Raw genomic sequence first — 23,591 nt, 5'->3', positions numbered from 1 at the left:
GGCGGGCGCTCCCCGTGACGTCACGCGGCGCCGGCGCGGCGGTGACGCGGGCCAGGCCGGCCAGGACGGGGGGGCGGCGGCGGCGGCCTGGCCCGGGATGGCGATGTTCCGCAGCCTGGTGGCCTCGGCGCAGCAGCGGCAGCCGCCGGCCGGGCCCGCGGGCGGCGACAGCGGCCTGGAGGCGCAGTTCAGCTGCCCCATCTGCCTGGAGGTGTACCACCGGCCCGTGGCCATCGGCGGCTGCGGCCACACGTGAGCGCGCGCCGGGAGCCGCGGGAGGGGGACGGCCGGGCGCGGCGGCGGCCTGCGGGCGTCAGGGCCGCGCCACCGCCGCCCGAGCCCCGGGTGCTCAGAGGCCGCCGCCGCCGCGCGGGGCCCCGAGGTGTGCAGACGGGCGGGCAACGCAAATAAATGACTTGTGGCGTGTGCTGTCAACTGTTTGTCCACCCGCTGTCCGCTCGCTCTGACGACAGAGGAAAGGAGTGCCCTTCAGTTGGGGGGGGCTCGTTTGGAGCCTGGTGCTGTTTTGTTTTGGAGGACTGGGGTCACGCCAGAACGCAGGCCGGCTCGGAGGGGACCGGACCCCAGGCATCCTGCAGGGGTTGCATCCTGCAGGGGTTTCCAGCTGAGCCGGGCTTTCAGGAACTGAACCTGGAGCATGTAGCTCCCCCCTGGCCCAGAGCTGTGCTCAAGTCCAAGACCTCTGGAGCTCCAGCCCGGTTGGGAAGGAGTCAACATGAGTGTGCGCTCCTACCTCCCCTAAGTGCTGCATGATGCAGCTCTGGAGTGATTCCGGGGATGGGGAGAGAGGGCTGGAGGGCTTCCCAGCAGTAGCCATGCTGCTGAGGAAGCTGGGTGCTGGTTCCAGGGAGTGGGGGTGGGCAAGGTGCACCCAGCATGGTGGGAAGCCCTAGAACATTTTGCAAACAAAGGCAGCTGTCTGGAGGCTCCTGCTGCAGAGAGGGAACTGGAACTGTGGGTGGGCGTGTGTGCCTGCTTGTCATCCAAGGATGAGGATGGTGTCAGGATCCAGAGCTGCCTCACGTTCCTGCCCCCTGGTGTCAGGCAGCACAGACACTTGCTTATACCAGAGAGTGGTGCCCTGCTCCTATTCAGTTGCTTGGCTGTGACATTTTGGCAGGACAGGCTCCGATAGAGACTTGTTTCTTGTGAGCACACGCTAGTAGGTGTTTGTCTTCTGCATCTTCCAGACTGTGGTTGAGAGGACTGTGAGGCTTGTCTGCATTTTGGAAACCCTTTATAGGTTTGGTGCAGTGTCTCCCTGGAACCAGCACCTTCACCGTGATGTGGGCCATAGCCTTTTGGTTTCTCAATCTGTACAAATCAGTATTTTCCCTTTCTCTTTTCCAAAATTGCTCTTTTCTTAAAATGAGAGCTGCATGACAGGATGGAGATTCCATGGGACTGAGAAGCATCTTTCTTGTCAGCTCTTCTCATTGCTGATCCTTAAGAACCCTTTGTGTGGCCTCTGCCTTGAAAAGATTTCCTCCCACTTTGCTGGCTTCATTTCCTGGCTGTTGCCTGCCTCTGACTTCCTTTGTCTGTCAGGTGCAACAGAAAGAGGTGTGCAGATGAACACAGAAGTTTTAAGGGCACATCCTGTCACCTTGTTAAAAGTTCACTGATGGTCTGATTCTTTCCTTGCCATGAGCTCCAGAGCCATTTCCCTTCTGAAGACTGGCCTCCCTGTGGTGAGAGGGGCCCTGCCTGGAGGCAGAGGAGGTGATGGTAGGGGAGTCTTCAAGCCTGAGCTTTGGGCAAGAGGAACCTCAATGGAGCAGCTCGCAGCCATTGCCTTAGGGCCCCAGAGGAGCTATTGCCTGCTGCCTAAGGAACAGCCTAGGGTGTGAGCCATATTCAGTCCAGAAGCAAGTGGGCCAGGACACACACAACCATGAGGCTGCCCAGGAAGCCTTTGTAAGGCAGCCTGCAGTGGGACAGCTGTCAGGCTTGCCTGAGAAGACAGGCCTGATAGCCTTGTGGATCTCTGAAACTGGCCCTTCCTAGCTCCCTGGTGTGTACAGGAGCCCAGGACAAAGTGACATTGGTTGGTGCCATTTGACCTGCAGCCCATCCTGGGCAGTCCCAAATGCTAGGCAAGTTGGCCCCACTCCCAGCGTTCTCAGCCACCTCACTGGGCTGCAGAAGACCCTTAGCAGACGCAGGGGGACTTTCTGTGGGGGAAGCTGCTGCTTGCGGCTGCTGGCCCACAGTGTGCCAGGGTGGTAGTCACTCACACCTGGTCAAGAGCTGTGCCTTGTCTGTGAGTGTTCTAGTCTGCTTTCTGCTCCTAAAGGGCTGTGACTCAGGAGTCACCCTGCAGGTGGATCAGGTTCCTCCCGAGTTTTCTTGCATCCTTCACAGGAGTACAGGGCATGTTGCCTTCTGGAGGAAGTGGCTGCAACTCAGCCTGACCTTTTCGTGTGGCCCTGCCTGCTATGGGTAGTAAGGATTCCACTGAGATGGAAGCCAGTGCGTTCACACAGTCGCACAAACTCCCCATGGTGTAGAACACTCCGCCCTGGAAAGGAGCCCAGTGCACACTGTCCTCCCCAGCCCTGGCTGCTGCAGGTCTGCCTCCATCATTGGGTGTGTCTGCTGGAACTTCGTATGGCAGCCCCGTCCACAGCACATGGCCTTGGTGTCGCCCTTGGCTAGAGCTCAGGGGCCACAGGGGACCTCTGCCTTGAGCAGGTGAGGCCCGAGCAGGCCCATGTATGTCGGTGCTTTGCTCCTCTCACGTTTCCTCCACGAGTGTCACATCCACACGCTGTTGGAAGCTGGATGCTGCCACTGTCTGCCTCCATGAACACCTTGTGACTGGCCTTGCCAGCCCCTTCCTCAGGCTCACCAAACCCTGGGGCCAGGGACAGCACTGGGGGTGGCACGTGGTGCTGGCGAGACCCCCACCCCACTCGGAGGAAGTGACTGAGGCCCTCTACTCTGCAGGAAAGGCTCATAGGAACTTTTGTGTCCTGGAAGTCCTTAGGTCTTAGGATGAGTCTTGCCCCTTTCAGGTGCAGGATAATCTGACTGGCCAGGTGGCAGAGGGCAGGAAGAGGGACCAAGGTGCCTCAAGCTCTGGGCACCACAAGAAGGACCTTCTCTTGAGAGGGGATGAGATCATGTGAGGAACTCTGGCCTTAACCTTAACTGAGTCATCTCTAAATTCAGGACCGTTCCCACATCCCCTCTGTCCGGCCTGGCTTCCCCGTCCTTACCCCATAGCCAGCCTGCTCAGCGTGCAGGGAACTTCCTGCAGTCTGCAAAGTCTCCATCTTTCTGTTGGGGCTGGGCCAGCTCTGCCTCCTCCAACTGAGCTCCGTCCTCAGGGCTGGAGTCGAACTCTGTGTCCTTGTGTTCAGGTGCTTTGTTGAGCGGGCTGTCCCCACAGTGCTGCTGGTGAAGCTAAGCTGAGGTCATCCTGTGCAGCTGGCGCCCCCTACTGGCAAGCGGCAGGTGGAAGTGGTGTGAATGCAGGCTGGAGTGTGGGCAGGCCAGGCCCTGGCTGCCAGCAAGCAGGGCTCTGGACAGTCTCTCCAGGTGATGTTGGCTAGAGCTCAGGGGCCACAGGGGACCTCTGCCTTGAGTGTGTGTCCAGTACCTGAGCCAGCCCAAGTACAGCCTTCCTGTCACTGAGCCCCTCCTGCCGAGGAAGCTGTCCCCAGTTGACAAACTGGCCGCTTCAGCTCTGTGCTGTCCAGTGAATCCAGGCCCTTCTCACAATTGTCAGTGATTTTACTCTCTGTGCTCCTAGGCTGTCCCCTGCCCTCTGAGGTTCTGTTGTCACCGTGACTAGGAGCCTGTGGGACAGAACCTCCCCCTCCTGTAGGGCCACGTGTGCTGGAGGCTGAAGCCGTGACTCTGCCCAGCCTCAGAACACAGCAGCCCCATTGCCGGGAGGGGACCCTGCTCACCTTTTAGCCAGATGGTGCCCATCCTTCTGGTGGGCCTTGGGCATGGGCATAGCCATCTCCAGGAATGTTTGAACAGCTAGTCCTGTGTGCTAGTGCATGAGAAGTGGCCTCCATGAGGCCCATTGCCGGCCACCAGCCCTCAGGCCCATGTCCCCTGCAGGTTCTGTGGGGAGTGCCTCCAGCCGTGCCTGCAGGTGCCATCCCCCCTGTGCCCGCTCTGCCGCCTGCCCTTTGACCCAAAGAAAGTGGACAAGGCTGCACATGTGGAGAAGCAGCTGTCCTCCTACAAAGCACCCTGCCGGGGCTGCCACAAAAAGGTACACACTTGACCTCTGGGGGCAGAGCGCTTGACCTCCTGGGGCAGGGTGGGAGGGGAGGCTTCAGGCTGCAGAGCCTGCCACCTTGTCCAATTGCCAGGGGAGACTGAGGTGCTAGGGCAAGGCGACTGGGATTGGCTGGCTGGAAGGGGTGTCCTGTTGGGGCGCTCCCTCTAGCAGAGGTGACCTGTCGGGGTATCTCCAGTTGGTTCCCTCAGCAGGTATGCCCCTTCCCCTTGCTGGAATGCAGCTGCTAGGGCCTCCAGGTCTCCTAGGAGCAGAAGGCGTGGCCACGGCTGCAGACTGAGCCAGTCTCACCTCCCTGCCTGTCTCCTAGGTCACCCTGGCGAAGATGAGAGTGCACATTTCCTCCTGCTTGAAGGTCCAGGAGCAGATGGCCAACTGCCCCAAGTTCGTCCCTGTGGTACCCACATCCCAGCCCATTCCCAGGTGGGAAGCCTCCCCTCCTTTCCATCTCTGAGCAGACTGGGAGTGCTCAGGGGGCAAGTGACTCTAGGGAAGCCATGCCACTCATAGATGGGGACCCACACCAGGCGGGGGGATGGACTAAGAGATGGCACCTCCCAGTGTGGGCAGCACAGGGCCTCCCCATTGGCCACACCCCACTACCCTCACTGGGCCAGGGTGGGGGAGAGGGAGGTGGTTCCCTGTGCGGTTCTCAGCAGTCAGACCCGAGACTGCAGATGTGTGGGCAGGTGTGGGCTGGTGGTCTTCAGGGCTCCAGCTCTGCCTCCTGCCTGCCAACCACGATGCTCCTGCAGCCATGCAGCAGTTGACTCCTGTCTGGAGTCCACAGAGCAGAGGGCAGGCTGGCCACTCTGTGTGTGAGAGAAGCAGGGTGGCAGTGCCCTTTGCTCCCTGACCCCACAGTTGCTCACTGTCCTCTTGCTCCACCAGCAACATCCCAAACAGGTCTACCTTCGCCTGCCCCTACTGCGGCGCCCGCAACCTGGACCAGCAGGAGTTGGTGAAGCACTGTGTCGAGAGCCACCGCAGTGACCCCCACCGCGTGGTGAGCGCCCGCTGGGAGGCCATGGCAGGGACTGCCTGGGGAGCCTGCTCCCTCCAAGCCTGTGGTGCCCAACTGCCCAGGGCCTCCCAGGATCCCAGGGGTGGTGGCATGTCAGTCTTGGGGTGCAGTGAGTGCCACAGTGAACCCTCATGAGCCCCATGTGTCCCTGGGCAGTGGAGGTCGAGTTCCCTGTGGGAAGCCCTGGCCACACACTGGCCCCTTTGTTCCAGGTGTGCCCCATCTGCTCCGCCATGCCTTGGGGCGACCCCAGCTACAAGAGCGCCAACTTCCTCCAGCACCTGCTGCACCGGCACAAGTTTTCCTATGACACCTTCGTGGTGGGTGCCCTGCCCACACCCCTCCCTCCTCCTGCTCCACCCAGCCAGCTTTAAGGCCCAAGTGTCCCAAGAAGGCCAGAACAAAACCTGAGGGGCCCCACTGGAGCAGGACAGGCACAGGGGCCACTAGAGGACACCAGGCACCAGAGCAGCCACAGGTGCTCTAGTGTCCCTGAGGCGGCACCTGGGGGACAGAGCACCCTAGGTGGGCCAGGCTTCCCAGGTGTTTCTGGAAGGGAGCTAGAGGACTCCTCCCCAGTGCTCTGCTCTGTCTTCCTCTGCAGTGGGTCTGGAAGGGAGCCCCCCAGGCCTGTGGACCCCTCACAGCCTCTTCTCTCCTCGGGCAGCCCCTCCTCTCTGTTTACTCCACCTCCCACCCTGCCGGCCTCCAGCCACCCAAGACTCCTGCCAACTCCAGCCCACTGCTGGAGGTCTCAGAGCCTTCTGGCTTGCCTGTTATCTCAAAACCCCAGTTCTTACAATCGGAGGCAAGAACAGCACTCCCATGCATGCATCCACCCTGGAGCATGGTCAGGGCATGCAGTGTCTGCAGACTGCCGGACTCTGCAGAGGCCAGATGCCCTCAGGACCAGCTTAAGTGCAGAACTAGGGAAGGCAGACAGGTGTCCTGTGGTGTGAGCCATGTTCAGGGAGACCTGAAGCAGTGGAGCGAGTCTGTGTGGGGCAGCTGGTACAAGGAGGTAGCCCAGCTTTGCAGGGGTCAGCTGGGCTCTTGTGACCTTGCCCATCTCCATTTGCTGTTTCCAGGACTACAGCATCGATGAAGAAGCTGCCTTCCAGGCCGCCCTGGCTCTGTCCCTCTCTGAGAACTGAAGGTGCAGCCAGCCACCTGCCCCTAGCCTGGGGTCCAGGATGCCCTCCCACCTCAAGGAACAGGGCTGTTGCCCTCCTGCCCCAACACCTGCCCAGGAGCACACCTCACCGGGCCAAGTGGGATCTCCTGCACGAGGAGGGCTCATCCAAGAGCCTCTAGGGCTGGACCTGGCTGGCTACCCCTTGCCATCAGCAGGGCTGCCTGGGTCCTGGCCAGCCGCGCTGGGCATTCGGTGCTTTGAGGGGCAGGTGCTGCCATCTGGGACTTAGAGCAGTCGCTGTCTCTTCCAAGCCACGATGTCCTCCTTGCTGGGGAGCATGGGGTGCCCTGAGGTGTGCGGCTGCAGGAACGGGGAAGAGGAGCCCCGCCGCCCGTCGGGCATCCAGCTCGCTTCCACACGCGCACCTGGTACTGGCTTTTGTGATACTTAGAAACCCCAGCGTTTTTCTATCTTATCCCATGTGATAATCTTTTCACGTTTTATAGAGCAAAGACAAAGCAGTTACCTTCATATTGCAATATCTGTGTTTGACTAGGAAGAATAGTATTTTTATGGAACATTTACAAAATTATATTTTTAAAAAAAAAGATTTAAAAAAAACGTGTAAGGGATCAGTGTGTGGAGTGCAGGAGCAGTGGGTGCTCTGGAACCAGAAGCAGCTGGTGTCCTCTGCGAGGGAACAGAGGTGGCATCCCCAGGCTGCTGCTAGCGGGGGCTCTGGCTTGTGGTTTCTTTGGCAATAACCAGGAGCAGGCACCGCTCCCTCCCTGACTGCCTGCCGAGGCTATGCCTATAGATGCAGGGTGGCCCGTGCAGTGTGGGGGCTTCCTCTGCCAGGTCCTGGCCTCGGCCCAGAGTCACCTCCCAGAGCAGACCACATCCTTCCCAGGCAGAGACTGCATCGACAGTGGCAGAGCGTGGGGGGCCACCAGTGGCCTGCTGGGTGGTGGGTCACGCCAGAAAACACCTGTTGGCTCTCCTGTTGTGTCCATGGCATAAATTATTGCTGTCTTTTCAAAAAAAAATTAAATGTTTCTGAGCATCTGCAGAGGCCTGTGTTGGTTCTGTTCTCAGTGCCCAGTGAGGACGCTGGGAGCACCCGGCCTCCTCTGTCTGAGTCAGCAGCTGCTGCGTACGGCTGTGCCGCCCCAGGTGCCCTTTCACTGCTTTCCTAGCCTCTTGTAGGGGGCACAGAACCACTGAGAAGACCCCGGCCAGGCCGCCTCCCTCTGAAATGTCCCCCCAGGCTCCTATTTCTGGCTGGCCTTGGGCCAGCTGCTCAGAACCCTCTGAGGGGCCACCTTCACAGCCACAGGGTGCCTATGCCCTCAGGTCAACCAGAATCACCTCCCTAGTAGCCATGCTCACAGGTGCCTCACTGCTCCCTCAGTTCCCAGGTGGTGACCAGAGGCGTAACTCTGTTCTGGCCAGTCATTCTCAGGGGAGGGTGTTCTGCGGAGCTTTAGAGCATGACGTGGACCAGGCAGGCCCAAGACCCACAGGTTGTGACTCGAGGCGCCTGATTGCTGGGTCAGCGTGCCCACCTTTAAGAGCAGAGTGGCCTCCAGGTGCTTTTGTGGAAGATGCCAGGGTCCTACCTCCTCTGCCATCTGCTAAGCAGCTTCTGTGCCTGGGAGGCTCTCTCTGGGTTCTGGGCATCAGCAGAACTTCAGCCAGCCTGTGCTCCCCATTGCCTTCCAGGAAGAGGCAGAGACACAGCACCCTGGAACCAAGTGAGGCCGAAAGCCCTCAGAGCAGGGCTGGTTGTACTCACCCCTGGTTGCTGGCCCAGCCTGCCACCCTTGGGCAGCCACCTGCTGTCCCGTGGGAGCTAGGGTTGCTGTTCTTGCAGGCCCAGGCCTGCATGCCACTGACAGAGGAGCCATCATGGGGCATGACCCCTAGTGCCCAGGCAGCCCAGAGGTAAGCCCTGTCTCAGCAGGGCCTGACCTCAACAACATCTCTCTGCTGACCGCCCACCCGCAGGGAGACACCACCAAGTTTCTCTGTCTCCTCTGCAGAGGCCACAGTGTCTGCCAAGTCATTGAGGTCTGCACCGCCGAGGGAAGGAAGGGAGGAGCTCTGCTGGCTCCTGTGAGTGCCTGTGTGCAGGGTGCCTGGGATGAGACCAAGTGGGCCCAGAGGGGACCTGAGCACCTGGAAGGCAGGAGCCTGGGGAGGGAATAAGGTAGGACTGTCCCAGGTGGGGTCAGGATGTCACAGAGGGGCAGGGCTGGAGGGGAGCCCTTTCCATGGGCCTAGCTAGATGGGCCACTGTCCTCCAGGACCAGGTGGGCCATGCTCCCCTGGATGAACAGTAACCACAAGCCTGCCACAGGCACAACAGAGACCCCAGTTAAACCAGAGGGAACCAGCACCAAGAGGAGGAGGAGGAGCCAGGGGGTCATGCCGCTCCTGGCTCCCAACCTGTCCTTCCTTTCCAAACACTGGAGTCCAACCCGCCCCTCCCTGTCCAACCTCCCGATGGCAGCTTTAAGGCTCTGGGAGCAGGTGGGAAAGCCGAGAGGCTCTGCTCTGCCCTTTCCCTGGTCTGGCGTCTGGAGCATTTGGGGCCAGTCACCCCTAGCAAGGCCACAGGATGGCATCCAGTGGAGGTGCTCCCTCCCTGGGCATTGCCACATAGCCTCAGTCCCCCCCTCAGTTGTCAAAGAGGGGCTGGGAGACAGCACAGCCTTCACAGGCCTCAGGCAAATCAGCCAGTGGCTTGTCAGGTGGCCCCTCGGCCCACATCGAGCCACCCTCTCTAGGCAGGGGTCTCCCTCTACCCTGAGCCATGTAAGCATGCATGGCTCAGCAGGAAGCCAGCTGGGCCTCACCCCCAGGAGCCTGGGCTCCGTTCCCTGCAGGGTCCAGGGAATCAGGCCCAGGCCAGCAGCAACATGCCCGTAGTTTCAGATTATGCAATGGTGTGGGAGCTTGCACCCCATTTCCTAGAAAGTGCCCCCAGGCCACCAGGTACCTGGAGCTTCTCCGTGAGGAAGGGGTCAGGCAGCCAGCCCAAGGCAGATGCTCAGAGAACAGAGGTCCTTGACCTCAGACCCGGCACCTTGCACCAGACTCAGGATTCCTGAGAAACTGTCTGGGAGTCCTACTTCCATGTCACCTGAGCTCTGTGCACTCAGTGGCAGCAGGTGGACACAATAGGTCTGCAAGACCCAGCCAGTGTTGCAGATCTGCCAGTGTGCACAGGTCCCCCTGCCGCAGCTCATGCTGCCTGCCTGTGCTAGCAGCCCTGCGCCATGGCCCCCAGGCATGTCTGGGCAGTGCCTACGCTCCTGTGGAGCAGGAAGACCTCATCTGGGGCTGGTGAGATCCCAGAGAAACAGAAGTAGCTGCTTCTGTTTCATGAGTGAGGAGGTTTAGAACCCCTGCTGAGAGGAGGGCAGCCCCCCAGGAGTGTTCTCCCCAGCACCTGGGAGGAGAAGGGAGCTGTCCTCATGCCACAGTTCAGGCTCAGGCCCCCTCCCCTGGACACAAAATTCCTGATAGGCTGAGCTGCCACTGCTGCCCTCCCTCCCATGAGCTTCCTTCAGACACCAGACTCTCCCTCTGTCCCCTCACTGGACACATTTTTGGGGAAAGAGGCTTAAATTCACTCACAGCAAAGTGTCAAGGACTGATAAAGTCCAAGGACGTTTCAAAAACAGCCCAAAGCTGGACACAATGGAACATGCCTGTAATCCCAGGGACTAGAGAGGCCAAGGCAGAAGGACCACAAGTTCAGCACAAGTCCGGCCTGAACAATTTAGTGAGACCATATCTCAAAATAAAAACAAAATGAGTCGGGCATGGTGGCATGTGCCTGTGACCCCAGTTATTCAGGAGGCTGAGGCAGGAGGAACACGAATTCAATATCAGCCTCAAAAAGTAAATAAAATGGGCTAGGATCGTAGCTCAGTGGCAGAGCACTCCTGGGCTCAACCCGAGTACAGCAAAACAAAAACAAAAATGGCCCAAGGGATGTCTCTAAGTGCAGACTCTGGGAAGCATCTGGGGTAGTTTGTGCAGGGTAACAGGAAGACCTAGGGTGGCCTCCCGGGCAGAACCTCAGGCAAAGGAAGTGGATAGGACCCCGAGCCCTGGGCTTGGACTTTCTCTCCATCTGTGGAACAGGAAGAAGAGCCGAGGCTGGTGAGGCTCTTTGCAGACCTGTGCTTCCCTGACCCTAGGAGTGCCTAGAGATGGGAGGCGGGTGCACACGCGTGTGAGGAGTGGGCCACTAGGGATGGGGGGGGTGCACACGCGTGTGAGGAGTGGGCCACTAGGGATGGGGGGGTGCACACGCGTGTGAGGAGTGGGCCACTAGGGATGGGGGGGTGCACACGCGTGTGAGGAGTGGGCCACTAGGGATGGGGGGTGCTTCCATCAGGGCGCTGTCTCCATGAGCACCTCAGGCTGCTGGAGTAAGGCGTCAGGGATGGCAGTGGGAACCCCAGAAATCTCGTCCCTGTAAGTTCTGGAGTCAGGAGTCTAGCCAGAGGTGGACAGGCCCTTGAGAGGATAGCCCAGGCCTCAAAAGCTCCTGGCAGTTCAAGCCTTTGGCTCGTGAAGCCTGGGCCCTGGGCCTCGCGTGGTCTCCCCTGGGGTCTGTCTGAGTTCATGTTTCCCCTTTTCATGAGACGCCAGGCATTGGATCAGAGCCGGCCCTGACAGGCTCATCCTGATCGGGTCACATCTGCAAAGACCCTGTCTCTGAATAAGGTCTTGTGCATGGGGACAGGGAGGACTCCAGCATCTTTTGGTGATTCAACTCACAACCATCTGTCTTCAGGCAGACAGGCCCAGATATGGACAAGCTGGGAGCCACCTCTCTTGGGCACACTGGGCAGGAAGAGAGAGAGCCATGCTGGCTCCCATCCTCGTGAGGGCAGTGTCCTGGCTGCCTTGGGGTGCCGCCGGGGTGCCGCCCGGCAGAATGTGGCTGGGACCTGCAGATCTGGCCAGTCTCCTGACCAGGAGCCCTGCTGAATGTGGCAGGCGACTCAGTATGCAGGTCGGTGGAGAAGGGATTGCCTGCGCTGGGTCCTGCGGTGTTTGGCCCCCAGGTCTCAGCACCTTGGAGCAAGGCTGCAGTGAGCTGTGAGCCCCAGAGACGGGCCTCCCTGCACTGTTGGCAGGTCAGGCTGGCCTTGTTGGCCTTTGTCCTCCTTGTGGCTGGACTAGAGAAGCACAAGACACTGACTGAGTGAGCGAAGGACATCGAGTGCCCTGGAGACCCGCCCCCCAACCCTCTATGACAAAGGTGGCCTGAAAGACATCTCCACGGCTCCAACACCTGCAGGGAACCAGGCGTTAAGCCCGCTGCCTGATTGACAAGCAGCCCAGTGGGCACCCAGCTCCCTGCTGGGACCATGCTGGAACCTCACCTCACGGAGCCCTCCCTTCATGGCCCTGGACTCACTCCCTCCAGGCCACATCTGATCCTGCTCCTGGAACTTCACAGGAGCACACAGACACACACTTGCACACGTGTGTGAGTATACAAGCACACAGAGTGCCTCCTGCCAGCCCCTCTGCCCTCCTCGGCCCCCAGCCCAGCCGTCTTAAGGGACATGTCTATCTCCCAGGACCCCCACATCATAGGAACCACTCACCTCTAACAGGCCCCAAATGGGGTGGGCACCTGTGAGTGGTAGTGAGTTCCCCTCACTGAGGATGGCCATTAGGAGTTCAGGCATTGGGCTCCAATTTCCACAGACCTTGGACAATGGTGGGGCTGCCCAGGTCAGGGCATGATTGGGTCCAATCACACCCACCTGCCCTAAAATGAGGACTGTGCTGCCCCTCACAGTGCCAGCCTCTGCCCCACCTCTCACGACAGCGCAGCCCCCAGCTGCCTGGCTCAGGCGGGGGCCTTGTACCTCTCCACGTCCCCCTGCCACGGGCACAGAGGGGTCTCGTGCCCTCAGAGGACCCTAGGGCACAGGGCAGGTGTTCCAGCCAGGCCAGGCTGTTTGGGGGCCCTGATTCTTTTCCATCCAGCTCAACAAGCATTGGTGGTCCCCACCATGGACCCGGCCACAGGCAAACTGCACCTAACAAGGGCTGTTTCCACCTGTTCATCACCAGGGCTGCCACTGGCAATAAGGGGCCATGAGGCCTGCTAGCAAGAAGGCGAGCACTCCATGGGCTACAGACGCACACGTGTGCACAGACGGTGTGGGCACTGTGCATCCGGCACTGTTCCACACTGATGCAGGGGGACAACTGTCAACAAGAACAGAACGTGGCACGTTCTTCCCTGACCTGCAGCCTGACCCACAGCTCCACTCCAAGGCTACACACTCCACTTGAAAACTGCACTGAGCGTCTGATGGAGGGCCTTGGAGAGGGGTGGTCAGCCCACAGCAGGCCGTCATCCTCAGGTCCCAGACTTTCAGGGAAGAGAGCCAGGACCTCGGGCACTCCAGGGCCTTCTCAGGTTGGGGAAGGGGCTTCCCATGCGGGCATGCAGGTTTAACCCCTTAGGACAGAAAGACTGAGCAGATGAAGACAGCCAGGTTCCTGCCTGGGGCCACACATGTGGGGACAGGGCCAGCACTGAGGTCTTCCTCCACGAGCTCTGCAGGGCCAGCCTGGACACAACCGTGAGTCACAGCTGAGGAATGAGCCTGCATAGCCGTGAGGAGGCACCACTGATGGTCATGGGACCTCAGACTTCCTCTGGGTGATGTGCTGGGGCTGCCCTGGGGAACCACTGGCCCCACCCCAAGGTGGACTCGGGCCCTCAGGCTCTCTGGGGAATTCCCAGGCAAGGCTGGCAGTCCCCACAGGCAGGCCAGAGGAGCCTTCAATGTGAGCCTCCGGCTGGGGTCAGGAGAGAAACTTGCCAAGCCAGGGCTGGTGGGGGAGGAAGGACCGTGTGGGTGGAGGGCTGGCACAGCCCTCTGCAGGCATCATCTGTGTCCGGGAGGGGAAAAGTAAGAGAGGCTACAAATAGAAACCTTACCAGGCCAAGGAGCAGGTGAATGAGTGGCAGGCAGACACGTGTCCTCTGAGACCACATCAGCACAGAGTGCCAGGCTCTGCTGCAGGACCAGTGCTCCTTCTCCTCAGGAGTGCCACCTGTGTTGGCATGCTCCCTAACCAAGCCACAGGGACATGGTCTCCAGCTGTCCCTGGCTGGGTTGCTTGTCCGTCCCAGTTCCACTGCTCCCTGACCCCGAAGAGCTTTGGCTTCCTCACTGGCAAAGCAGGGGTGACACTACCCCAGCTGTTCCTGTCCCACAACCACAGGAACTTAGGTGCTCCGTGACCAGCTCCTTCCCCACTGTCCCCAGCCTTCTACAGGTTCACGCCTCCTTTCCCAGCTACTGCTTCACCCAGTCTGAAGCAGGAGGATAGCAAGTTCAAGTCCAGCTGGGCAACTTAGAGCCCCTGTCTCAAAATAAAAAGTTTAAAAGGGGCTGGGGGTGTCACTCTGTGATAGAGCACTTGCCCAACATGCAAGAGGTCCTGGATTCAATCTCTAGTCCTGGGGAGCGGTGTCAAAAACAATGCCAGGGAGGCACCCAGCTAGGGCATGCCCTGTGGCTCTCAAGGGCCTGCCAGGTGCAGTGACCACCCACCCAGAGACTGCCCACTAGGCCTCCAAGTCCTGAAACACTGGGATGAGAGGGACTTACAGTAGACAGACTGCCCCCTACTCTTCCTTCCACAGGAGACAGAGGAGGGGAGGGGAGCGCTAGTCCCGCCTGGGGCAGGCACTGCAGAACACGGGATTCGCCCCTCCTACTGCACTGCCCCACCGGGGGAACCCAGAGTTCCAGGCTGCCTTTACCCCAACTAAAGCAGCTCTCCGGATGTATGGGGCACACTACCACAGTGTTGTCCCAGGAGGAAAGGCCACTCGACCCAGGCTGCCTGTGCTGGGCTGTCCAGGTGCTGACTCTGGTCCCCGCTGTGGCTGCTCAAGGGGGCCAGCAATGGACTTGAGGGCTTGTGCTCGGTTTGCAGAGGACCGAGCTAGGAAAGGTGGTAGCCAGATGTAACCTGCGTCCGGCGGTTTTCCGAGGACCAGCGCTCGCGCAGCGTGGACTGCAGCTCGGCCGGTTTCCACCCACCCTAAACTCTGCACTCTCAGCCGCGCGAGTGGGTGGCCAGCCCCCAGGGTCTGTGCGTGACCGCGGGGCGCGCCAGCCAAATCCCGTGGGGAGGACACCGGCGGCCACGCGCCCGGCCCCGCCCGCGCACCTGTCCTGGGCGTGGCGCCGCGGTCCCGCCCCGCCGCGCCGGGCGCTGGTTGGCCCAGGCGGCGCGTTATGCTAATGAGCCTGACCCTTCCCGCACCTGCCGGCCTCGCTGCCCGCGGCCCGGCGCCGCCGACGCTGCAGTCGGACCCCGTTCGCCTCCAGCGCCCAGACCACCACCCCAGCGGGCACCATGCCGCGCTCCTTCCTGGTGAAAACGCACCTCAGCCACAGAGTCCCCAACTACGGACAGCTGGAGACGCAGAGAGGTAGGGGCTGCCTCCCCGCGCCCCTTCCCAGAACTCGCCCCTGCGGGACGGGAGGGAGCCGGGAGGTCTCCCAGAGCGGAGCCACACCTGTCCCAGGTGAGAGGAGGAGAACTGACTCTTCAGCACAGTTGGGGCCCAGGAGTCCTTCCTGGCCAAGACCGGGGCTGCAGACAGGGAGATGGCCCGCGGGCCCTTCTCCACTTCAGACCTGCCTCTGGGCTCTTCTCCCTGAGTGGAGAAGTTTTTCAGGCCACCAGGTCTCCGTGTGGACCGGCATCCATTCCCACCACTACAGTCCCAGCTAAGGGGACCCTGGAGTAATTTTCCCTGTGGAGGAAGTTTGGGAGGTCAGAAGGCCAGCCAGGCGCTGTGTCCACCCACCCAGGGGAAGCCCAAGTAATCCCCAAAGTCGTGAAATTTGCCCTGGGGTGGTGGGGAGAGAGAGGAAGGGCCATCTGGAGCTGCCCAGGGAGGATTCCCCCAGAGCATCCTCAGGGGACCAGAAGAAGAAGGACCCCTGTGTTCCCTGGGGTTCAGAGGCCCAGCTCTCACTGTTCGGCTGGGTTTCCAACAGCCTTCTTGCCCCTCTGATGGTCTCCCTCCCCAAAACTCCCCTCACCCTTTTGCTTGCCGGGTGCAGGCTGGGTGGAGGGACTGGAGTTCTCCAGGCAGGCTCAGGTATCCACTTGTTCCTGTCGCAGGGCTCACGGGCTGGAAATCCGCTCCTCAGAGGAGAGCCTGCCCCAGTGCAGAGTGGCCCCCACCCAGCTGGGCCACTTCTCCAGAAGGGGACCCCCTGCGGGTTGCATTCTAGAGCTCAGGACCTCCCAGCCACACGGGTCACCCGTGGCAGCCCTGCCCTGTGCCTGGGGCAGGGGAGTGTCCCCTGGATCAATTGCTACCCAGACTGCCACCAGGGGGTGCCACCTAGCACTATGCTCTTCCAATTTGCATTTTGAGATCAATTTAAAGAGTCACCAGAACTTTTTAAAAACAAAATAGAAGTATTAGAGTGCAGAGCTCACAGTGAGTGAAACTGGTTTCAAATTATGTATGTGGATGTAAATATGGCCATGACAGGAATCTGGTTTCCATGGGTCACAGCCTCGTTTTTTCTCTTTTGGGTGCCAGGAATGGAACCCAGGTAGTTTGTTGGCCACCTGCATGCTAGCAAGTAATAACCACTTAACTCACCCCTAGCCCAGATCATAGTTTTCTGGGGGGTGGTGGTGATTCGGGGATTGAACTCAGGGGCACTGGACCGCATCCCCAGCCCTATGTTGTATTTTATTTAGAGACCGGGCCTCACTGAGTTGTTTAGGGCCTTGCTTTTGCTGAGGCTGGCTTTGAACTCGTGATCCTCCTGCCTCAGCCTCCTGAGCTGGGATTACAGGTGTGCGCTGCGGAGCCTAGCTAGCTTTTGTTTTGTATTTTTAGAATCATAGAATCTTTTTTTTTTTTGATTGATTCTTTTTGGTTATACATGACAACAGGATTCATTTGACATAATTATAAAAGGATGGAACATAATTTGTTCAATTTCAACCCCTGTTCTTCCCCTGTCCCTCCCTCCCCCGTTTCCTTCCCTCTACTCTCCTGATCTTTGCCTGGTTAGATTTTTCTTTTTCCACATTTTTATTGGTGCATTACGGTTGTACATTGGATTGGATTTGCTGTTATATATTCATACACACACACAACGTAACGATAGAATTCCACCAATATCACTGCTCAGCATTTCCTCCTCCCTCCCGGAGGTCATAGTTAGGAAAGCTTAAAACCATTGTTGAGAGGCTGGGTTGTGGCTCAGGGCAGAGCGCTTGCCTAGCATGTGTGAGGCACTGGGTTCCATTTTTAGCACCATGTATAAGCAAATAAATAAATAAAGGTCCATCAATAACTAATAAAAATATTTTATTTTATTTTATTTTTTTTAAAGAGAGAGTGAGAGAGGGAGGGAGAGTGAGAGAGGGAGGGGGAGAGAGAGAGAGAGAGAGAGAGAGAGAGAGAAGTTTTTAATATTTATTTTTTAGTTATTGGCGGACACAACATCTTTGTTTGTATGTGGTGCTGAGGATCGAACCCGGGCCGCACGCATGCCAGGCGGGCGCGCTACCGCTTGAGCCACATCCCCAGCCCAAATAAAAATATTTTAAAAAAACATTGTTTAGGGTCACTGGGGTCATTCCGTGCACCAGCCTTACCATCTGAATGTGCACCTCTGAGCTCCTGCAGGGCCCAGTGGGACTGTCTTCCTCCTCCTCCTACGAGGGTGTCACCTCAGAAGAGACCTGAGATGTGGAGGTTTGGGCCCCCCACTCTCTCCTTTTAGGGCACCCAGGGAACCCCAGAAGCCAGAGGGGCACTCAGACCCCCTCCCCGGGAACCTGGCTGTAGAGTGAGCAGAGAGCAGAGGCTGTGGGAGACTCTGGCTGAAGACAGTCACTGGCCCCAGCCTGGGGGCCCTTCTGGCCTGTGCTCTGAGGTGGCCGCAGGGTCCACAGTTGGGACAGAGAGGGCTGAACCTGAGTCGGAGCCTCAGGGAAGTGACTTCCCCTGGAGAGAGGCCCTGGTCAACCTGGGTGCAGGCGCAGTGGCAGTCCCTGCTGTGGGACTTCGCCTCTCACTGTCACCGTCCTCCCCTTCTCTGGGAGTACAGAAGCCTGATGTGCTCCTTATGATTGAGGAAGCAGGAGAGGGCAGGGCCAGCAGGGATGGCATTCTCCCCTGGGCCTCCGTGTCCCCTCTGCCTCTTCTTCCTTTTCCCGACTCGGCATCCCACTGTGCTTCCTGGGCTTCTGGTGACTCCCGTGTTGAGCCCCTCTTCGTGGGTTCGTTGGCTACTGTCCATGTCTTCTTTGGACGAACAGCTATTCTTACCTTCTGCCCATTTTAAGTTCTTTCCTGTTGAGTTGCAGACCTTCTGTAGGTGGTCATGCTTTGTATATTCAGATCAAATATCTGATTTACAAATACTTTCTCGCAGCCTGTGGGTTGTCTTTCTCTACTCAAAGGAGATGGAAATGGGGCCAGAGAATGATCTCAACATACAGGAAAAAGAAATGGGCAGAGGCTGTTTGGTGACTCAGACCTCAAGGATCCCAGACTTCCTCTTACCTGCAGAGGAGCCTCTGTGTTTGGGCATCGAGTTGGCATTACAACTGGACGAAACACACGGCAAGCTGGTCCTTAACACAGGAGCCAGAGCCAGAGCACCAGCCGAGCCAGGAGCAGGTCTGCTGCCACCTAAGACGACAGTGACTGAACCCGGGTGGCCACCGAGCACGTTCATGCATGTTCCCAGACAAGGGAGCATGTGCTGCCTGGAGCCGTGGAGGCTGCAGAGCACAGCACATCCTGATGCACTTACGGAGCCGTCATGGGGTGATGGTGGGGTGACTGGAGGCCAATTATTATGGGGGTGGGAGGGGTGATCTCACAGCATCCTGCTACCAAGTGTTCTGACCTGGGGCTGCTGTGTGGGAGCCTGGAGGCTGCTGTGTGGGAGCTCCCCAGGCAGGGCGTGCAGGGAGAGTTGGTTGCTGTGAGAGATGTTCCCTTCTCGCTGTTGGGCACAGCAGAGACTTAATCTTAGACCCAGGTTCCTGTGATTCTGGGCCCTGGCTGCAGTCACCACCACCTGTGTGGCCCCTGCATCTCGGTCCTGGGCAGTGTCCCCCCCTCCTGTGGGCTGCTGATGGCCTCAGAGATGGCTGTGGTCACAGGCATAAATGGGACTGTGAGAGCAGATGACATTGGGACTCTGTCTTCACCAAACCTCTCTCCCCTCTGTCCTTCCAGCAGGTGATGACACCTGTTCTGCCTGTCGGGGGCCGGGGGCACCGCCCCACCCCCCCAACAAGGAGGCCGCTCCCACACCCAGGGCACCTTCCAGCCCCCGGGACAGCACGCCCGCCATCGCCTGCCTCTCCCTGCCTCTCCTGCCACATCATGAGGAATCACAAGGGGCCTCAGGGTCACACCCACAGGAAATCAGCTGGATGGGCCCTCGGGCTGGCCAGGCCCCTAGCGTCCCTCTCAAAGACAGCCTGAACCACTTGAACCTGCCCCCACTGCTGGTGCTGCCCACCCGGTGGCCCCCGATCCTGCACCCAAATGGGCACAGGGCTCCAGACAAACTGTGCAGGGCTGAGGGGACTCCTCGAACTACAGGGGGCTTCGAGTGCGGCCACTGTCACAAACCCTACCACACACTGGCCGGCCTGGCCAGGCACCAGCAGCTGCACTGCCACCTGCAGGCCGGGCGCGCCTTCACCTGCAAGTACTGCAGCAAGGAGTACGCCAGCCTGGGCGCCCTCAAGATGCACATCCGCACCCACACGCTGCCCTGCGTCTGCCAGCTCTGCGGCAAGGCCTTCTCCAGGCCCTGGCTGCTCCAGGGCCACGTCCGGACCCACACGGGTAGGAAGTCAGGGCTGCGGCCCCAAGAAGGGTCTGGCTGGGGACAGGGTGTGGGCTGGAGGAGTGGGAGGCGTGCCTGGCCTCTGCCTGCCGGGCCCGCCCCCCTCCTCCCGCCCCCAGCTGCCAGGATGCAGCCGGTACCCTCTCTCAGCCCTGCAGGCCAGACACCTGAATTCATGGCGTCGGGGGCCACACTGCCCCAAAGGCTCTAGGGGAGGCTGCTTCCTGCCTCTCTCAGTTCCTGCCTCTGCCTGGGTCCTCATCTGAGCCCCCAGTGTGTCTGTGTCCCAGTCTCCCCCTGCCGTACGACACCGGTATCGGTCCCGTGGACAGGGGACACCGTCAAGCCTCCTCTTAACTATCATATCTGCAAAGACCCTGTTTCCCAGTGAGGCTGCAGGAGTCAGTGGACACATCCCTTTGGGGGATGCAGTTGGACATGAGACTGGACCGAACACTGGAGGGCAGGGCCTCAGTGGGGCGTCTCCCCATGTTTCAGGGCCTCCAGGAACTGCAGCAGGGAGAGGGGTGAGAAAGCCCAGTGGGCATCAGAACCATCAGCAGAGTCACACATGGCCAGGACCAGGGCAGAGACTCTGGCTCTGGGGAGCTGGAGCCCACCTGTGGGCTTCCAGCCAGCAGGAGGCAGGTGCTGTCAACGGCTGGCGTGTCTCGACACTCCACAGACTGGGGCACTGGGAGGGGATTGTCAGCGACCCTCGCCTTGTTCTTGGTAGGGTCATCCTGGGTCCACGTTTCTACAGAAGGACCTTGTCCAGTCCCTGGTCACCATGACTGGAAGTGGTGCCTCTCAAGGACCATGCTCCTCCGTCCCTCTTTGCCCCCACCCTGGCCTCGGCTGAAAGCCAGTGGTTCCCGCCTTCTGCTGGCCAGGGTCCCAGAAGAGATGCCAAAGGCTCCCAATGATGGACAGACCTGGGCAGCCAGGGAACCCTGCCAGGCAGAGCCAGTGAAAGCTAGCCAGCCCTATGCAGACTGTGTTCCTAGGAAGGGCCTCAGATGCTGCGGCCTGGTCTGTGGGTGACAGTCAATAGCCCCACCTGGCCCGTGGGTGACAGGCTATGGCCCCAGCAGCTTCCATGTGGGGCCTCAGTGCGAGGGTGCTTGGAGGGGAGGAGTGGACTGCTCACAGAGAGCTCCTGTCACCACCTGTGGCATTGTCCTGGTCTGTGGTCACTCATCTGTCCTGTCTTCCTCCCACAGGTGAGAAGCCCTACTCCTGCCCTCACTGTAGCAGGGCCTTTGCTGACCGCTCCAACCTTCGGGCCCATCTGCAGACACACTCTGGCACCAAGAAATACCAGTGCAAGGGTTGTGCCAAGACCTTCTCCCGCATGTCCCTTCTGGCACGGCACGAGGAAGCCAGCTGCAGTCCTGGCCCCTGAGAGGTGTGGTGGGTGCAAGGGCCTCTCAGAGAGCAGGAGGCTGGCAACCCTCGTGGCAGCCCCGTGACACCAGGGGTGACCAGCCGGGACCAAGAAGCCCAATGGGGCCACTAGTTGGCCTCCCACCCACGGAGCCCCTTTCAGAGATGCCGCACTCAGGAGAGCACTTCAACATGAGCAGCACGGTGCCGGTTTGACTTGGCCTGGTCTCTGCTTCCAGAGTGTGACCGTTGTCCCTGGCGCTGCTCGATCCCGGCCACGATGCTAGGTCCACCCAGCCCCTCTGCAGCTGTTGGGCAGCACGTTGGCTTGTGGTGGACTCGGCTGCTTCTCATCTTCCTTGGCTTGGGGGCTGGGCAAACCTGTCACTTTGCCAGACCCCCTAGGATGCAGGAGCAGGACCAGGAGCAGAGGGCGCTGGGCCCACCTGACCCTGCTGCGGAACCTGGGCCGCTCAGAGTGGGGGCTGGCCTGAGGCGGCACGGCCTTCTGGGGGAGCAGGGAAGGTAATAAAGATCCCCTACTCCTGCCTCCTGTGCTCTGTGAGGTCTTGTGTTCCTCCACCATGGCTCTGCAGAGGAAGTGGACTCGGGCAGCAGGCTTCTGGATAGTTGGGGCCTCTGCACTGAGAGTGTTATGGGGGCCCCACGGGCCAGCAGCACAGGGCCTTCTCTGGAAAACAAGACTCACCAGGAGACCCCCTCAGAGTAGCGTGGAAGATGAAGAGGGGCTCAGGGAGCAGGGCTGGGATGGGACCAGGGCAGGGAATGGTGGGGGTTTGGCTGGACGGCCTCCAGAGCAGAGGACAGTCCAGGCTCTGGCTCCTCTCCATGGTCTAACTGGCTCCAGCTCAACCCTGGAGGTGACATCCAGAATGAAGCCAGGAGGCCGAGGCACCCACAGACCCAGGAGGGGGGGGCAGGCAGACCCAGGAGCGGGGTGAAGGCAGACCCAGGACGGGGGGGCAGGCCTCCCAGCAGGGGAGCTGTGCTCTGGGTAAAGGTGGCCTGCCACAGCAGCTCCACCTCAGCCCTCGGATGGCTAGGGGCCTTTGTCCTGGCCCTGGAAAGAGCTGCCTGGCCACCACAGAGGCTCCCCTCTCACCCACAAGGAGCCTGTGTCCACATAAGACAACACTCAGGAAGGTTTGCTGGGACCAGGTGCACACTGCCTGGTCCTCCAGCCCCCCAGCTGCTCCAGGCCAAAATTGGCAGTGAGCATCCAGCCTGGGTGTTCCCATCTGCAGATTCAGCTTGCCCTGCTGGCCAGGCCCTGCAGGGTCTTGGGCAGCTGGTTTAACTATGGCCTCTGAGGGGCTTCAGAGACATCCCAGGGAAACTCAACTTGATGTTGGGCTCAAGGGTGACCTTGAGAGAGTAGCCCACCCATGAGAGCAAGAGTCACAGCCTGCACCAGCCCATGCCAGGGTCAGGGAGCAGGCCTCTTGGTCAGCCGGCTCGTCCCCAGCCCTGGGCCAGGGCTCCCAGCCCCAGTGCAGAGGTGCTGAAGGGGGGGATGCACCACTCGGCTGGGGCTGCCGAGTGGAAAATGGATCCCCTCCCAGCTCTGGAGGCCAGAAGTCCCCGGTCAAGGTGCCCTCTGTCTGTGGGAGGACTGGCTCCAGGTCTCTCTCGTAGCTTCAGGAGGTGGCTGGCTGTCCTACTGCCCCTGGCTGGTAGCAACAGCACTGGTCCCTGCCTCGGCCTTCACATGGCCTCGGTCTTGGTAAGATCCCCAGTCCCAGGACTTGGGCCCCACCCTGCTCCAGCCCCGCCTGGTCTCTGCCAGTCACATCTGCACAGACCCATAGAGGCCGGTTCTGGTACTGAAGGTGGGACTTCAGTGTGTGGATTTTGGGGGTCACCATTCAGCCCAAAGACTGAGGAGCACATGGGGGTCTGCGAAGACCCCCTGGTCCTGATGAGATCTGGGGAGTGGGGAGAATCCGACGCCCTTATTTCTTCTCAGTCTAGAAAGGGCCTAAGGGGGTGGTCAGTTCCAACTGGTGGGACTTACTGGAAACATTTCCAAGGTTGGGAAAGAGTCACCTTCCTCCCTACCTCCCCTTTACTCCCCAGCCAGGGCAGAGGGAGGGAGGACGGGCACCTGGGCCCTGGACGGCAATGAGGACGGGAACCTGCCCCTGGCCCCCCTCTGCTCAGCCGACCTTGGGCAGAGGCCCCAGCCTCCCTGGCAGGAGCTCCCACCAACCTGCCTGGATGCTGGCAGGAAGGTGCTTTTAAAATAGTGTCCAGATGCCTAAAGGGAGCTTTAGCGTGGATTGTGTTCTATTTTTGGGGGCCCACATCTAAATGAGGCAGTTGCACCTGTTGGGTATGAAGGAAGGGAATTTCACAGGCCTAAAATAAAGCAGAATGTTTTCCCTTCAGTACCCACCCATGGAAAATGCTCTCACGGTTATATCTGGGCTGGCGCAGGGCAGGGGTGGCGCAGGGCGGGTTGGCAGGGGGTAGAAGAGCGTGGGCACCTGCCAGGGAACTGATGGGAGTGAATGACTTTCCACACAGCAGATCAGGCCACAGCAGCGGCCAGGCCCCTGAGGACACCTGTGCCTGTCCAGCTATGTCCTTGGCCCTTCCTCATCTTGCCTAGCAAAACCAGCTCACCCACCTGGGGCACGGTCTGGGTTCCCGTTTCCGGAGCCCTCTCCAGCACCTGCTAAGTGCCAACCAGAGGGCACCTCCCCACCTCGCACTGGCGCTGGGTGAGGCTGTGGGCTCTCCCTGGGGGCTCTGGGCGCCACGCCTGCTCCTGTCCCCACCCAGTGGTCCCTGCCCGCGGCTCCCCTCCTTCCCAGGGCC

General features: G+C 59.9%; 2 protein-coding genes across 9 annotated transcripts; both read left to right on the top strand.

Annotated features, from left to right (window-relative positions):
- Positions 1-60: 60 nt before the first annotated feature.
- On the top strand, positions 61-7,513 carry Rnf166 (ring finger protein 166). Of its 6 annotated transcripts, none has more exons than XM_076839047.2 (6): positions 61-252; positions 4,099-4,255; positions 4,593-4,705; positions 5,174-5,288; positions 5,463-5,626; positions 6,395-7,513. In XM_076839047.2, the coding sequence occupies exons 1-6, from the start codon at positions 98-100 to the stop codon at positions 6,618-6,620; spliced, it is 930 nt and encodes a 309-aa protein (XP_076695162.1). In that variant the 5' UTR covers positions 61-97; the 3' UTR covers positions 6,621-7,513. The 6 variants fall into 6 exon arrangements, with proteins under 6 accessions (XP_076695162.1, XP_076695164.1, XP_076695167.1 ...); XM_076839049.1 differs by having other exon boundaries at positions 5,519-5,626; positions 6,395-6,559; XM_076839052.2 differs by lacking the exon at positions 61-252 and adding an exon at positions 341-382.
- A 7,284-nt stretch (positions 7,514-14,797) lies between these two features.
- Snai3 (snail family transcriptional repressor 3) lies at positions 14,798-21,255 on the top strand. Of its 3 annotated transcripts, XM_076838972.2 has the most exons (4): positions 14,869-14,941; positions 17,956-18,175; positions 18,743-19,363; positions 20,588-21,255. In XM_076838972.2, the coding sequence occupies exons 2-4, from the start codon at positions 17,959-17,961 to the stop codon at positions 20,767-20,769; spliced, it is 1,020 nt and encodes a 339-aa protein (XP_076695087.2). In that variant the 5' UTR covers positions 14,869-14,941; positions 17,956-17,958; the 3' UTR covers positions 20,770-21,255. The 3 variants fall into 3 exon arrangements, with proteins under 3 accessions (XP_076695089.2, XP_076695088.2, XP_076695087.2); XM_076838974.2 differs by lacking the exon at positions 17,956-18,175 and having other exon boundaries at positions 14,798-14,941; positions 18,746-19,363; XM_076838973.2 differs by lacking the exon at positions 17,956-18,175 and having other exon boundaries at positions 14,798-14,941.
- The last annotated feature ends 2,336 nt before the right edge of the window (positions 21,256-23,591 follow it).

This window comes from Callospermophilus lateralis, chromosome 18 (assembly GCF_048772815.1).
Source record: "Callospermophilus lateralis isolate mCalLat2 chromosome 18, mCalLat2.hap1, whole genome shotgun sequence".
Taxonomy (NCBI): domain Eukaryota; kingdom Metazoa; phylum Chordata; class Mammalia; order Rodentia; family Sciuridae; genus Callospermophilus; species Callospermophilus lateralis.
The sequence above is the reverse complement of the archived record's forward strand: the minus strand, read 5'-3'. Positions and strand labels throughout refer to the sequence as shown.

What these genes read in the sequence shown, in the direction of transcription:
- Snai3 (XM_076838972.2), top strand. Translation starts at nt 17,959, where the DNA reads ATGGAAATGGGGCCAGAGAATGATCTCAACATACAGGAAAAAGAAATG. An exon ending in ACCAGCCGAGCCAGGAGCAG is followed by an intron (nt 18,176 to 18,742) that starts GTCTGCTGCCAC and finishes CTGTCCTTCCAG; the next exon opens with CAGGTGATGACACCTGTTCT. An exon ending in CCACGTCCGGACCCACACGG is followed by an intron (nt 19,364 to 20,587) that starts GTAGGAAGTCAG and finishes TTCCTCCCACAG; the next exon opens with GTGAGAAGCCCTACTCCTGC.
- Rnf166 (XM_076839047.2), top strand. Translation starts at nt 98, where the DNA reads ATGGCGATGTTCCGCAGCCTGGTGGCCTCGGCGCAGCAGCGGCAGCCG. An exon ending in ACATCCCAGCCCATTCCCAG is followed by an intron (nt 4,706 to 5,173) that starts GTGGGAAGCCTC and finishes TTGCTCCACCAG; the next exon opens with CAACATCCCAAACAGGTCTA. An exon ending in GCAGTGACCCCCACCGCGTG is followed by an intron (nt 5,289 to 5,462) that starts GTGAGCGCCCGC and finishes GTCCCTGGGCAG; the next exon opens with TGGAGGTCGAGTTCCCTGTG.